This window comes from Coffea arabica, chromosome 3c, assembly GCF_036785885.1.
Source record: "Coffea arabica cultivar ET-39 chromosome 3c, Coffea Arabica ET-39 HiFi, whole genome shotgun sequence".
Taxonomy (NCBI): Eukaryota; Viridiplantae; Streptophyta; class Magnoliopsida; order Gentianales; family Rubiaceae; genus Coffea; species Coffea arabica.
This window is the reverse complement of record NC_092314.1, coordinates 36623593-36638076: the sequence shown is the minus strand read 5'-3', so window position 1 is coordinate 36638076 and position 14484 is coordinate 36623593. Positions and strand designations below refer to the sequence as shown.

The following is a 14484-nucleotide window of genomic DNA, read 5'->3' as shown; positions in this document are numbered from 1 at the left end:
AGTTATATAAAAAATAAAAAAGAATTAAAGGAAAAAAAATATAGAAAATAGATTTGGGTATTCGGCGGGATCAATCTAAACTCATTCCAAAGTGATCCCGCCCAAGTTAGTTCCAAAACACATATGGGTAAGGTTAGACACAAACCCATATTATTTGGTTCCATTTCGAACCCAAGCAAATCCCGCCCATCCCGCCTATTTTGCCACCTCTAATACATATATATGGTACCATAAACACAAGATACCATTGCTTGTATATACAAGAACGCCTAACCATTGCTTGTATATACACACACATACACGGTGCTTTTGAAACAAATAGCACAGCTTCTGCCCTAAGACATCAGTGCCAATTAAGTAAAGAAGTCATTTGATTTCTTACTCATTTGCATCCCTTTTGTTTTTGTTTCGACTTGTTGGATGTCTGATTTCTTCAGATTTGTGATTGCTATGTTTTATTCATGTGCTTTTAGCGATCTTTTGCAAATACATGGTGAAACTAATTTCCCTGGGTAAAGGTTCTGGTAATTGAAGTGCAGAGGATGTGCAAAATATATATACCTTAAGGTATACCATTAAAAAGAAAAAAAAACAGCAATTTGAGGATTGAACGACAAATTTTCTGATGGAACCAACAACTGTACAACAACGGTGGTATACAACAACTATACCTTAAGGTTCAACAACAGTACAGAATGGAACCAAACCTTCTCGTACCTGTCCCAATCCCCATCTTACAGGAATCGTACCAGTCGAAAGACTATTTTGGTAAATGAGACAGGCTTCCGTGATTTAAGATGCTGGGAGCATGACAGGTGCCCTGTACCAGGGGTAAGTTTCAACCTCGTGTTAGTCTGCTGCTGGCCATTGCAAAGACTTTTGGTCCACCGGTTACGTGATTAGGCAAATATGACTACAATATTGAAATCTCTTTTTCATTTAACCACAGCGACAAGTTTCATTTTCATACGGTCTGGCAATTTGAAGGGATACGTGCTGAGATTTATTCAACATTTTGATAGCTTTTCTAAAATTAACCTGTAATAATGTCCATTATCCACTTATTAGCTCCATATAATTTCATTTCTTTCTGAATTCTGGTTTAGATGTTTTCTGAAATTAAATGGGTGCATCGCATTGTAAGTCCTTCCATTTTTGTTCAGTTTTCGGCTATAATTTCACTTTTCAAAAGACCAAAGTCTAGCGCTAACCCTTGACGCTTCCATTAGTCATGCAGTCACAAATACAAAACAAAAAGGGAAAAGAAGCTACTCAAACAGTACCACAATGCTGTTGCTAGATAACTTCTAATTGAAATTGTCCCGCTAGTACTCAAGGCATGCCACATTTATTTTCCACATTTTCATAATAAAAATTTTAATTTGTACCACGTTGGATTGGATTAGTTGGGTCTTAAAAACCTCAATCAGAGCTACATGACCGTGCACCATGTAACTTCATCCTTCATGAAAGTCTGTATGATAAATCCGTGGATCAAATTATTTGCGTGAAAAACCAACAGCAATTTAGGACGTTGGCCACTACCATAGCCTATAAGGTACGATGGGATGGAGGTCAATGGTTCAAATTTTACCTCTCATCAATTATCATTATATGTGATTTGTCATTTTAAGTGATTTAAATTCATATGGGTGTATAGTATATTTATCTGATCTGATGGTTGTTCAATCTCCGTCAGTTCCTCCATAGGTCTAGTCGGACCCTCTTCTTAGAATAGATTAAAGTAAGAATAGGAATAGGTACAGGTACAAAATAGATAATTGCTGTTGTACAAAAGAAAATTTATTTGCGTAAAACATTTCCATTGGTATACTAGATTCATCCACAAGGTACTTTATATATATATATATATATATATATATATATATATATATATATATATATATATATATATGTATATAGTCTATTATTGACAACTGTCCAAGACTAGACCGAAGACTTTTTAGTAGACTAGTCAACATTTGTCAAGATTTTCATGATTTAGGTTGAATGCTATAGCCAAGTGTACATTGTCTCAGTTTTTTAAGGTCATATCATTTTTTTAAATAAATTGCGTGTTCGAATTTCTATTCCTTCGTTGACATAAAAACTCTGTTGATGTACAATATAAAACTCATGCAAAGGATCTATAGTCTATGATCTCGAGGCATACCTTGGCTTGGCTTGGCTTATGACAGTAAAATAGAACTAAATTCATCCAAATTTTTAATTAACTAAAAGAAAAAGATTATAGGCCAATCATCTCTGAAAATCTATTCACCAAATGGTGTGATTTTCTCCGTCAACCATTGGTTTTAAGGTCTCCTAACTACTGTTCCCCGATGCAAATTGTTCACCATTAATTCTACCAATAAGATCGATCTGTCTAGACTTCAAAATTTTTTTGCTACTCATGTTGAGTGCATGCAGGCTATTGTTGTAGAGAAACTGGACAGAAGAGGGGTGCAGACGATATAGCATTTGGAGGCTTATCGAAGCCAGAAAGTGGTCAAGCTATTAATGGGATATTGATGGGATATCGGGTTGCAACCAGCTGGGGTGTCGGTACGTACGCATTCTTTTTTGGGTTAATGATAGTTTGCCCCCTGAACTTAACCATTTATAACACTTTCCGCCCTAAACTTTAAATATATACACTTTACCTCCTTCATTGACATCAAACATTAATGATGACGTTTCCATCTAAAATTGTGATAAAATGACATTAATGCCCATACATAATAGTTCTAGAATAATGTTATACTTTTAATTGGAATATAAAACATTTTATTAGCGAAAACACAAAGTCACATGATTTAGAAAAATAAAAAATAGAAGATGGTATAATGCCAAAGAATTGAAATTTTGTATTATGGTGAAAAAAGAATTTAAAAATTCTTAAAACTTCTACACAAGTTTTCCATCGCTTATCTTTCTTCCTATAAATTGTAAACAGGTTGGTTTTGATAATTTCTATTTTTGTTGCATTTTTACAAGATTTTCACGAGCCAATAAGTCGCTATTAGGCATTTTTATGCCGTATTCAGACCTTGCTCTGTATTTTGTTTGAATTCATCATTTTTCAAAAAAAAAATGAAGATTCTCTAAATACATTTTCCAATACATTTTTATTTTTTAGTCATGTTTTGTCTCTTCAAAATACATATTAAAAAGTGCTACAGTAAAAAATTATTATCCAATAATCTTCATTCCAAATGCACTAATTAATTTTATTTCATTTCAATTAAGTATTGCTATCGGCATTGAGATAAATACATTGAATTACTTAGCCTTCTTTTTATAGATTATAGAATTCATTTTAGTGCTAAAAGGTTGAAATGTATAGTATAATTGTGTTTAAATGCATTTAGTAATTATTAAAGAAATAGGTGTTTATTATGTTACAATTATTATGTGTGTTTAAAAATTAGCCAAGGAAAATTTGGTTATAAAAAAATAACATTATCTTCACCCTGTCAAAAAGTTAACGATAAGTGGAAAAATGTATATATTTGGAGTTTAGGGGGCAAAGTGATACAAGGGCCCAAGTTTAGGGGGCAAAGTGTAATTAACCCTCTTTTTTTTTCACGACAAACGCCAAAAGCTATTTGTCTGAAATTTAAGAGTTAATCACATTTTATCCCCTTAAAAAATACCTCATTTCTCAATTTATGTCCTAACCTTTAATTTTACTCACTTAACCCCGTTTAGGATAAAATTGCCCTTGTATTATTTTGACTTTTCATTTACCTTGTTTTCCTTTCTTTCATTTCTTTTTCTCTTTCTTCTTTATTTAATTCTTCTTCTTTCTCACAAAAATCTTCACCTTAATGATTGAAATTAAAAAAGAGGAATTGTAGAGATCTATCTTCTCCTTAAATGATTAAAAAAATATTCAAATCACTTTCCTAAAATACAATTTTTTTAGCCTTTCAATTCTTTTAATTTTGGATTTTTCTCTTTCCTTTCTAGTTTCTCATTTTATTCCCAAGAAAATATCTTAAGATGAAATTATGACCTGATTAATAATCATCAATTGAAATTTGTGACACGTGGCATCATACAAAAAATCAAAATTAGTTTTTGATGCCTTTTAAACTTTCACCCAGAAATATGCAATTACAAACACAAAACAAAAATTTTTGTCGAAATGAAATATCTATTGGGAAGAATGAAAGAGAGAAGAAAGAGAAAAACAAATAAAAGAAAGGAAAACAATTTCATCTTATGATATTTTCTTGAGAATAAAATGAGAAACTAGAAAGGAAAGAGGAAAACCCAAAATTAAAAAAATTGAAAGGTTAAAAAAATTGTATTTTAGGAAAGTGATTTGAATATTTTTTTAATCATTTAAGGAGAAGATAGATCTCTGCAATTCCTCTTTTTTAATTTCAATCATTAAGGTGAAAATTTTTGTGGGAAAGAGGAAGAATTAAATAAAGAAGAAAGAGAAAAAGAAATAAAAGAAAAGAAAATAAGGTAAATGAAAAGTCAAAATAATGCAAGGGCAATTTTGTTCTAAAGGGGGTTAAGTGAACAAAATTAAAGGTTATGGGGTAAACTGAAAAATGGGGTATTCTTTAAGGGGATAAAATGTGATTAACCCGAAATTTAATGATCACTATCACTATATATACTACTTTGATAAAAATCCAGATTCTTTGATACCTTCACAACAATGAGTTTTAGTAATAAAAATATAATAGACAAACAATACTTACACTTTAGTAATTAATCACTAAACAAAGAAAAGATTTTATGTAACGTATTAACTGATCCTGTTTATTTTAAACAAACATTATGTAAAAATATGATTTAAAATGAAGTTCATTCCCTGTCTTGAAATTCACTTACCAAACACCTCCTAATATCTCACATCTTTTGTTTGTTTCGTGCTGCTTGAGCAAATAAATAATAGTCCCGGGCCACAATTCATATTGGATTGTTTTTGTCAGTATTGCCAAGCAGCACGACAATATCAACGGATCTCTGTTCATAACAAATTGGGGACGTGAGAGATTTATAAAATACTGAATTCTTCTTGCCGTTTTCATTCACAACACCATTTGTCTTTCAGAAAAAGAAATTCTTGTGTCTCTTATTTATTTATTTGTTTTTAAGAAACTTGATTTGAATGTGAAGTTAGAAGTTTAAAATTTCTCAAGCTTTTCTTTCAAAGCCAAATAGGTAACTTATAGCTCGCACTGTGCGATAAGAAAGTGGCACCAGCTTATCAAACTTTTGATAAGCTCATTTTCTCTTTCACACACTCTATATTAGGGTTGTGCTTAAATGCCAAAATTATAATTTCTTTTTGTTTAGAAACCAATATTATTGAGTTCATATATGCAAATTATGTTTTTCCTCTCACTCTGTAAATGTACTGGTAAAATTCCACCAGTTTGTTATCCCTTTTAAATTAAAAAAAAAAGTATCTTTATATAATCTAGTGAAAAATGGATTCATCGGAGTGAAATTACTGAATCTATGATACAATTTAGGTAGTAATTGTTAAGGTTGTGAAAGAAATCCTTGTTCAGTTTGTTTAGTCTCGGATTCCAAAAATAGCTGTTAATTCATGTATATATAGTTATAAATAAATCAATTACATTTTGTTGTTTTTAGAATCTCAGTCTTTATTTCTATTATCATCTTAGCATAAAGATTTTCATGAATAAAAAAAAAAAAGAGGAAGTGCAAATAAAAAGTTTCAAGTTCGAACTCTTTTTTTACACTCTAAAAAAAAAAAAATAAAAAGAAGTTGCCGATTGCCGATTTTTAACTCGCTTTAAAAAAATTAAATGAATTTTGCAGATACTCATTTGCCGAGGGTTGCCGAGCACAATAAGTTATACCGGTGTTCATGTATATTGTATAATACCTATATCTTTATCTTGTCTTCAAAACATTAATTGATTAAGGTCCCAAGCTATGCTTTCAATAGTCTAATTGATTAGACAACAGATGCAAATCAGCCCTCTAATGTGGTTAACGGAAATGCGATGCTTAGATGCCGTAACTTGAGATAAGTTGCGGACAATTATGGTCCACACGTTGGCAATGCAATGGAACTTGCTAGCACTTTGACCGGTTACATATATAAATTGTAAGGAGACCATCAACTTTAATTATCCAAATCTCAATCCCATTGTTACCGTTACTTGAAATTACAAAGGGATCATTGCCACTAATTCACCGGAAAATTCCACATTCCTGAGCTGATCTTGCCTTCCGCCATCACTGTTTCAACAGTCAATCTCTATTTAGTTTCTATCTTCTCCCCACAAACTCTGAAACTCGTTTCTAAAAGGAGATAAACCTACCATTGCCACTGCCGCCTAAACCCCATTTACCCATACCTTCCCATCATGTTTTTTTAGTTGCCTCCATTGTCATCTGGTTGTTGTTCATTTTATAGTGACTAATGTTCCTTTTTTTTTATTTATAATAATTCGCTTATGATTCTATCAAGACTTGAGTAATTGGACTTTGCAAATTCCTTCTCTGACAAAGGAAGACATTTTATTGGAGGAATTCTGACAGAGAGGGGGATGGTTGGAAGGGCACTGTGGTGCTGGGAGGAGGTAGAAGAAAGGGATTTGGAGGCAATATGTGATTTGGAGTTTTTTAACTTTTTTTTTTTTTTGTTGAAACAGAGTTTTTTAAGTATTTAACCAAAGGAAGATGCTAGTGTTACAGTCCATAGCTCATTTTGGACTTATGGACAATTCTAACCACACGTTAGCATGATGTTACTCATTTTGAAGTGACGGTCAATTTAAAAAGGTGATGTTACTCAAAGCATTGCATCATTGTCAAAAGGTTAAATTTGAAATGAAAAATCAAATTGCCTTGTATCTGGACCCATTGAAAGTATTGCACATCAGACAATCCAGTATATACAACCATAGACAGTAAGATATGGGCTACCAAATTAACAAGGATTTGGCAGTTGGATAGCCATGTCATTCAGACTTCTAACACTAATCTTAGCCTATTTTCTAGTTCACACCGCTGCTGGTGCAGCAGATTCTGACGATGTTGGGTTCATCTATCAAGGATTTCAATCATCAAATCTTAGTCTGGATGGAGTAGCCAAAATCACCAGCAATGGCCTCCTACGGATAACCAACACCACCAGCTTACAGACGGGGCATGGCTTCTATCCTAATCCCATCAAATTCAAGAACACATCTAATAGTTCAGCTTTCTCCTTTTCCACCCAATTTGTGTTTGCTATGGTAGCTGGGCTCCCAGGCATGCCAGGTGAGGGAATGGCTTTTGTGATTGCGCCAACAAGAGGCCTTGCAGAAGGGGCTTCCACACGTTTCCTCGGCCTATTCGAGACAAACACAGATGGAAACAGCACAAATCACGTTTTTGCAGTGGAGCTTGACACTATCCAAAACCCAGATTTTGACGATATCAATGACAACCATGTTGGTATTGACATTAACTCTATGAGGTCTAAGGTATCCCAGCCAGCAAGTTACCGGGCTAATAACAAGAATTCATTTGATAACTTAACTCTTGCCAGCGGTCAACCGATGCAACTTTGGGTGGAATACGATGGGGTGGATGGGAGAATCGACGTTACATTAGCTCCAATAGCGGCTGCTAAACCACATACTCCTCTTTTGTCTCTGAGATATGATCTTTCGCCAATTTTACGGCAAACCATGTATGTTGGCTTTTCTGCAGCCACTAGTCCAATCGACAAGGGGATAGCTTTTACTGTACTGGGATGGAGCTTCAAGATGAATGGTGATGCGCAAGCGCTTGATCTCTCTCGGCTCCCCAAGCTTCCTCGGTTGGGACCTAAGGAAGTTTCTAAATTTTTCACCGTGGGATTGCCCCTGCTTTCCATACTTTTGCTGTCGATTGTATTTTTTGGGGTAGCTTATTATTTAAGGAGGAAGTGGAAGTTTGCAGAAGTGCTGGAAGAATGGGAACTGGCCTATGGGCCTCACAGGTTCAAGTACAAAGATTTATACATTGCCACCAAGGGGTTTACACAAAAACAGCTGTTAGGGGAAGGCGGATTTGGCCAGGTCTACAAAGGCATGTTGCCGACAAACAGGGTTGAGGTTGCTGTCAAGAAGGTCTCTCATCGAGCAAGACAGGGAATGAGAGCATTTATTGCAGAAATCGTCAGTATTGGGCGCTTACGCCATAGAAATTTAGTGCCACTCTTGGGTTATTGTAGGCGTAAAGGAGAGTTGCTTTTGGTATACGAGTTCATGTCCAATGGTAGTCTAGACAAGTTTCTGTACAACCAACCAAACTGCGCCCTCAACTGGAGCCAAAGATTTCGAGTCATCAAAGGTGTAGCGTCAGGATTACTTTATCTACACGAAGAATGGGAGCAAGTAGTGATCCACCGAGATGTAAAAGCCAGTAATGTATTGTTAGATGATGAACTGAATGGAAGATTAGGAGATTTCGGCCTGGCAAGGCTATATGATCATGGAACTCTCCCTCAAAGCACCCATGTAGCAGGATCTCTTGGTTACCTTGCGCCTGAGCATAATAGGACTGGGATGGCCACAACGAGCACTGATGTATATGCTTATGGCGCCTTTTTGCTAGAGGTTGCCTGCGGAAGAAGGCCAATAGAACCTCGAGCAGAACCAGCAGAGAGTATCGTTTTGGTTGACCGGGTATTTTCGTGCTGGAAAGCAGGTTGTATACTCCAGGCAGTTGATCATAATTTGGGTAATGAATATGTGAAAGAGGAAGCAGAATTGGTGTTGAAACTGGGCTTGCTATGCTCTCATTCAGAACCAAAGATTAGGCCAAGTATGAGACAAGTTCTGTTGTACTTGGAGGGATCAGTTGCCTTGCCAGATTTGTCATCACTAGCCATGGGCGTTTCTGCTGTTGGCCTTGGCTTCACCCATCCTGACTTCGAAGATATTAGATCGTCATTTGCAACTTCCACAGACAGATGTTACACACATTCTGTAACAGACTCCTTTCTCTCTGGTGGTCGGTAATTAAGATGCACATCTTTCTAATTTTGTAAATTTAGGAAAAAAAAAAAAAAAAAAGATGCTATTGCTGTGATTATTCTGTTGAGTACATTTCCTGACGCATCTGTTCTGTTTTCATATTATCTTTCTACCCACCAGAGCCCCTTGTATTCTTCATTACTGTGGCATCTCAAATATGCAATGTTTTAATATATTGTAAGCGAGTTTCTTCTTTCCTCTTTTTCTGTATCATGTATTTTCTAGTTTCTATATGCCTTGTAAAAAAGATTCATTAATAGCACCTATTCATTAGCATCTTTCCTGAGAGAAAATTGAAATTGTTGCACTAAAATATTCTGGAAATCATCCCACTAACCAAAGACACCCAACCCTTGAAATGAATTATTAGTCACCAAACTCTATTATTACTCCAGTAGTCACACTTCTGTCCAATGTAGTACAAGTCCATTTATTATCTTCAAATTGTTTGAAATTTCATTAACCTCTCCCTCCAACTACTCAGGCTTCTTCACTTGCTAGAAATCTCCAAGTTCATTTAATTCTTCTTTTATATTTCAAAATTAGCTAAGATGCAATTTCAGAAAAGTATCACAATCATGACAACATGTTTGGATCTTTTTTTTTTCTAAAATTTTTAAAAATATATATATTATAATAATTTGATATATGTAAGGTAAAAATGTGATTAAAAAATATATTTATAAAAAATTTAAAAACTTTTTGGAAGAAAATGACTTTCGAAACAAGACTAATTTCCTGATATAAATACAAAAGAGGCAATGCACATGAATCTGAAACTTATTGTGGTCCTATGAATGGAAACCACAATTTGGATTTCTTGCACCTAATCGCCAAACCAGCACGGCATTTAAACGTTTCCCCTCGTCAAAAAGGACAATGCCGTTTGCCAACCTCTGGACCAGTTCACAATGAAAGTCTTCGGATTAGTACGATTCCTCGATGTGATTTTATACTGACGATGACAAATCAGTTGGTAGGTGGTAATTTTATGCAACATCTGGACCAGTATATAATGAAAGTCTCCGGATTAGCTTGTTAAATGTACAGCCTAGCGGTCCAAGTTGGTAGGTGCTAAATTTAAGTCACATCCGTCGAGTAAGTTCCTAGTGATTAAAGACCGCATATGTTTGTATAAATGGTACCCCTCCATCCAGAAAATTGGGGCGTTTTCCGGAGTAGCATTTGTGATGCACAGTCAAATGGTGGGCCGTACTTTTCACATTCTTCCGATCTTTCCCATTGTTTGACACACGGAAATGGCCAGCTAAAAACAAAAGGTCATAGGACTTGTGAAAGTGTGCAAGTGTTATGGTGAGTCATATGTAATTATTTATTATTAATTATAAAATTTTGTCATTATTGCTAAGGGTATAAAAGAAAAATAGTATTGAAAGTTGTTTGACTTTTATTATGAGACTTTTATTTTTGGACAATAAAAAAGTAAAAACATGACATTAATAATGGGACGTGGGACGGAGGAGTAAAAATTATGATTACTATCAAAATTATTTTATAGAAATGGTTTCACATTTTCTTTGATCTTGTGTTTAGATAGCGATTTTTCATAGAAAAATTCTCTTAATACATTTTTCAACTACTTATTTATCTTACACATAACTGTTATAATATATTTTCTACAAAAACTCAAAAATCTTACAATCCTAACAGACAAGACTTGTAGGGTATCTAATGCAAATAAAAATGTATAGATTGATAAATATTTAATAGTTACCTATTTTTGTGGATTGTTACTTGTTACTAAAACCACCATCTTTTGGCTGGTGGCCACCACCAATGCATTAAAGTTTGGTGAGGTAGGAGGCAAGGTTCAAACCTTACCTCCCACCAATATGCCACATTTAAATGTGTCCTTACTTAAAAAAATCCAAGTGGATGCATAGTACCCCCATCTCATTCGGTGGTGATTCAGTCCCCTTCGTGTTACCCTTGGATTTCTTCAGGTCCTCCCCCTCCCGCATAGTGTAAGAAGCTATCGTATCGACAAAAAAAAAAAAAGTTACTTGTTTCTTACACAATTTAATTTTTTTTATAAATTCAAGAAAAAGGTAATTTCTTTTTACTGTGTTGGTGACCATTTACTATTTGTAGTAGTCTTATCTAGGAGTACACGCATTCAGCATAGCATGATTCTCTACAAAATGGTTATTGATAAGTTGTTTCTCTCAAGATTAATAAGGAGTCACTGAAATTGGGGAAGAATTGAGTTGGATGGTAAGTTATGAAGGACTCTCAGTAAGAGATTTTGAATTCAAAACATTTCACTTACAACAAAAAAAAGAAAAAATTTAAAAAAAAAATCAAAGAAGTTTTAGGTATTTAAAGTAACTTGAAAGTCTATTTAGTGTATCTATAATACTTCTAGTTCAATACTGCTTCTAATTTTGACTATCTAATGACTAGATTGCCTTATGTGGCGCATAATGAAATTTTATTCTAATTAAATTGTTCTTGATGTACTTAAATTCTTCACCCAAGGACATAGATGCCTCAAGATGGAGTGAGAGCAAAAAAAAAAAAAAGAAAGAGGAAAAGAGACATATATATATATATATAACAAATAGAAATAGAAAAATAGGGTGCCTTTAGATTTGTTAGTAATTATCTTAAAAATTTGAGGGCATTTGTCAGCATAAAAGAATAATCCACAATTAGAACTCAAAACTACGAAAAATCCTAGATTTTTATTTTTTATCTTTTTAAACTTAAAAATCTAAAATCAGAATAGAAAAAGTAGTTGCAATACACAATAATATAGCATTTTAAGAATCACAAACTAAAATCATGCTTCCAATATTAGTTGAGAACAAGACCAAATTTTTTTAATATATGGAAAACATAACTTCAAAGTTTTACTCCGGTCATTTTAAAAATACATGATTTTGATATATGCGTATGCCTAATTTTAGATAAGGTTAAATTATAATTTATTCCTCTAAGGCATACGCTAATTCTAACTTTACTCCCAAACATTTATTCGATTAATCATTTGAGAAAATTGCTATGCTTAGTGTGTGACTCGTTGATTTTTTTAGGGTTAGAATTCAAAAAATTGGCCCCTCAATAACCAGCCTATCACTTCGCATTATCTCGATCTAAAGCTAAAAAACCAGTCAAGATGTGACCGATATATCACATCCTTGCAGCAACTGAAATTTATTTTATGTTCTTGCAAAAATAAATATGATTTAAGTTGGAAAGCAAAATAGAGAAGGAAGCTGTGGATAAATGGAAGGATGAGAGAAAGAGAAAAAATATCTATGATATAGAATTCCAATATGTAAGGTCTATGAGTGATCTCATAAAAGGCAGTGTAATAAAGCATCAATACTGATTCATCCATAATTAAATGACTTTTCTTATAGAACATTTTATAGTAGAACATTATAGAACAAAACAAAAAAATAAAGAGGTTCGAGACAATAAAGACTGAGAAAATTAACTTAAGAACAAATTTCATTACTAAGCTCCGTTGTAAAATTTGGACCTAAACATTAAAGTAAGAAGTGATGGGAACGATGGAAACTGTGAATCCAAAAGATTTTATTAAAATGAATCTTAATGATTCGCCGGTCGGGATGGCGGAACAAACCGGAGACCAATTCATCTATTCTGAGAAGTAACGAAACAGTCCTTTCTCTTTTCACTCTTTGTAGTCTCACCCACTCCAAGTAGATTTCTCAGCATTTCAAACTCCATAGCTAATCATCGGTAAGGTTTGCAGTTCATTAGCTTGTGTAGATAAGGTGAGATGTCAAACTCCCTAGGTCGCAAAGCAAGATAAGAAGAAGCCTCGCGGCCGTGTCTACAAGCGTATGCAATACAACTGCTGCTCAATCACTGCCATTGTTGGCTTTGGAAAGAAAAGGGGGCCAAACTCATCATAGAAGTAAACATGAGGACTGAGGTATGGTAGTTTTAGCAGGTGAAATTCTGTTTTGAGCTTGTTGCATTGTTGTGTTGGTCATGTTATAGCTGTTGGGAAACTCGAGTCCACTTACTGCCATGTTCTCTAGGCATAATTATGTTCTCTAGGCAGGAGAATTGAGTAGTCATTAGACTGGAAGCTACAGTTTCCTCTTGGTGTATGTTTCCATTTGTCTTGTCCTCCACTCAACTATATTTTTTCCTGAAAACGATAGATGATATTTTATAAATACTCGACCTGTACAATATTTGAGCAACGAGTCAAGCAACTTTACAAAGTGTACCATGACACTTAAGGAGAGCCAAAAAATCTCTTCTCATCCATGAGTATGCTTAGAGCATAATGGCTAATTTGATTACATAGAGACATATTACTAATATTCCTAACTTCAAAAGAGCACATTTGAAACAGATTAGCTAAAGCATGTATATCTTCAATCAACGTAGCAGTGTTTGGATTGTTACCTTTCCCAGCTTTTAGCAAGGCAATAAGTTGCTTGTCAGCATTAATGACTTTGATTCTTTGCCAACTTTGTTGTCTTGCCTTCATTGGTGCCAACCTTACTGCTACGGCTTCATCTTGAATATCCCTATCCGAGCTTCTATCTACTAAAGTCCATTCAGCTCTGATCCTCCCTCCAGACTGCTAGGCAACGATGCCAATTCCTAATTTATGGCCCACTGCTGCTTTCTTGGTTGCAATCTAGAATTCCATCAGCTCTCCCTCCTCCCTTCCTCCCTCCCTTGCTTTTTCATTTGCTTCATCTGTTTCTGATGTACTCTTTACATCCTTTCCTTTCCCAACTTCCTCATACTCCATCCATTATGTACTGGCTTTTTGTACAATCTTCAGACCATCTCTTTCCTTCCCTTCAAACTCCATTTTATTCCTGTCTTTCCATAGCTGCCAAAGTATGTTAGCAGTCAAAGCAATATGCTGTCTTCCTTTGTTCCTGCTTGTGGCTTGAACTAATGCTGCCCACCACTTCTTGAAGCAACCTATCTGATTCTGGATTCCATCCCATTGAACTGGTGCGAGCTTCCATACCTTTTGAGCCTGTTCGCAGTGGAATAGAATATGTTCCATAGTTTCCATATTATCTCCACACCTTGAGCAAAAAGGTGATCCTTGTTTTGTTCTCCTGAAAATTGTTTCCCTAGCTGTTAAGGTGTTAGGAATGCACCTCCATATGAATAGCTTGATCTTATGCTTAATGTTCAGTCCCCAGAGAGTTTTCCAAATTTGTGTATTGGAGTCATCATAACTCGATCCAGAATCTCCTTTTGTTTCACTTCCCTTACTCCTCTCTTCCTTAAGCAGAACCTGATAACAGGATTTAACTGAGTACTCCCCATGTTTGCTACGTATCCAGAAGTGCATGTCCCCAGATCTTGACAGACTAATAGGTATCCTCATAATGTTCTCAGCATCTTCTCTATTGAACCTCCCATAAATCTCATTCCTATTCCATCTGAAATTTGAAATCAGATCTTCCATCTTTTGCTCCTCCCCACTGTCTGGCAT

The 14484-nt window shown here is 34.7% G+C and overlaps 2 protein-coding genes and 1 pseudogene across 2 annotated transcripts; 2 read left to right on the top strand and 1 right to left on the bottom strand.

Annotated features, from left to right (window-relative positions):
• The first annotated feature begins 6776 nt into the window (after window positions 1-6776).
• On the top strand, window positions 6777-9209 carry LOC113735001 (L-type lectin-domain containing receptor kinase IV.1-like). Its single transcript, XM_027261875.2, has one exon. The coding sequence runs from the start codon at window positions 6963-6965 to the stop codon at window positions 8994-8996; it is 2034 nt and encodes a 677-aa protein (XP_027117676.1). The 5' UTR covers window positions 6777-6962; the 3' UTR covers window positions 8997-9209.
• Window positions 9210-12550: 3341 nt separating this feature from the next.
• LOC113735876 (small ribosomal subunit protein eS30z/eS30y/eS30x-like) lies at window positions 12551-12919 on the top strand (annotated as a pseudogene).
• An 863-nt stretch (window positions 12920-13782) lies between these two features.
• LOC140037935 (uncharacterized) lies at window positions 13783-14484 on the bottom strand. Its single transcript, XM_072083114.1, has one exon. The coding sequence runs from the start codon at window positions 14482-14484 to the stop codon at window positions 13783-13785; it is 702 nt and encodes a 233-aa protein (XP_071939215.1).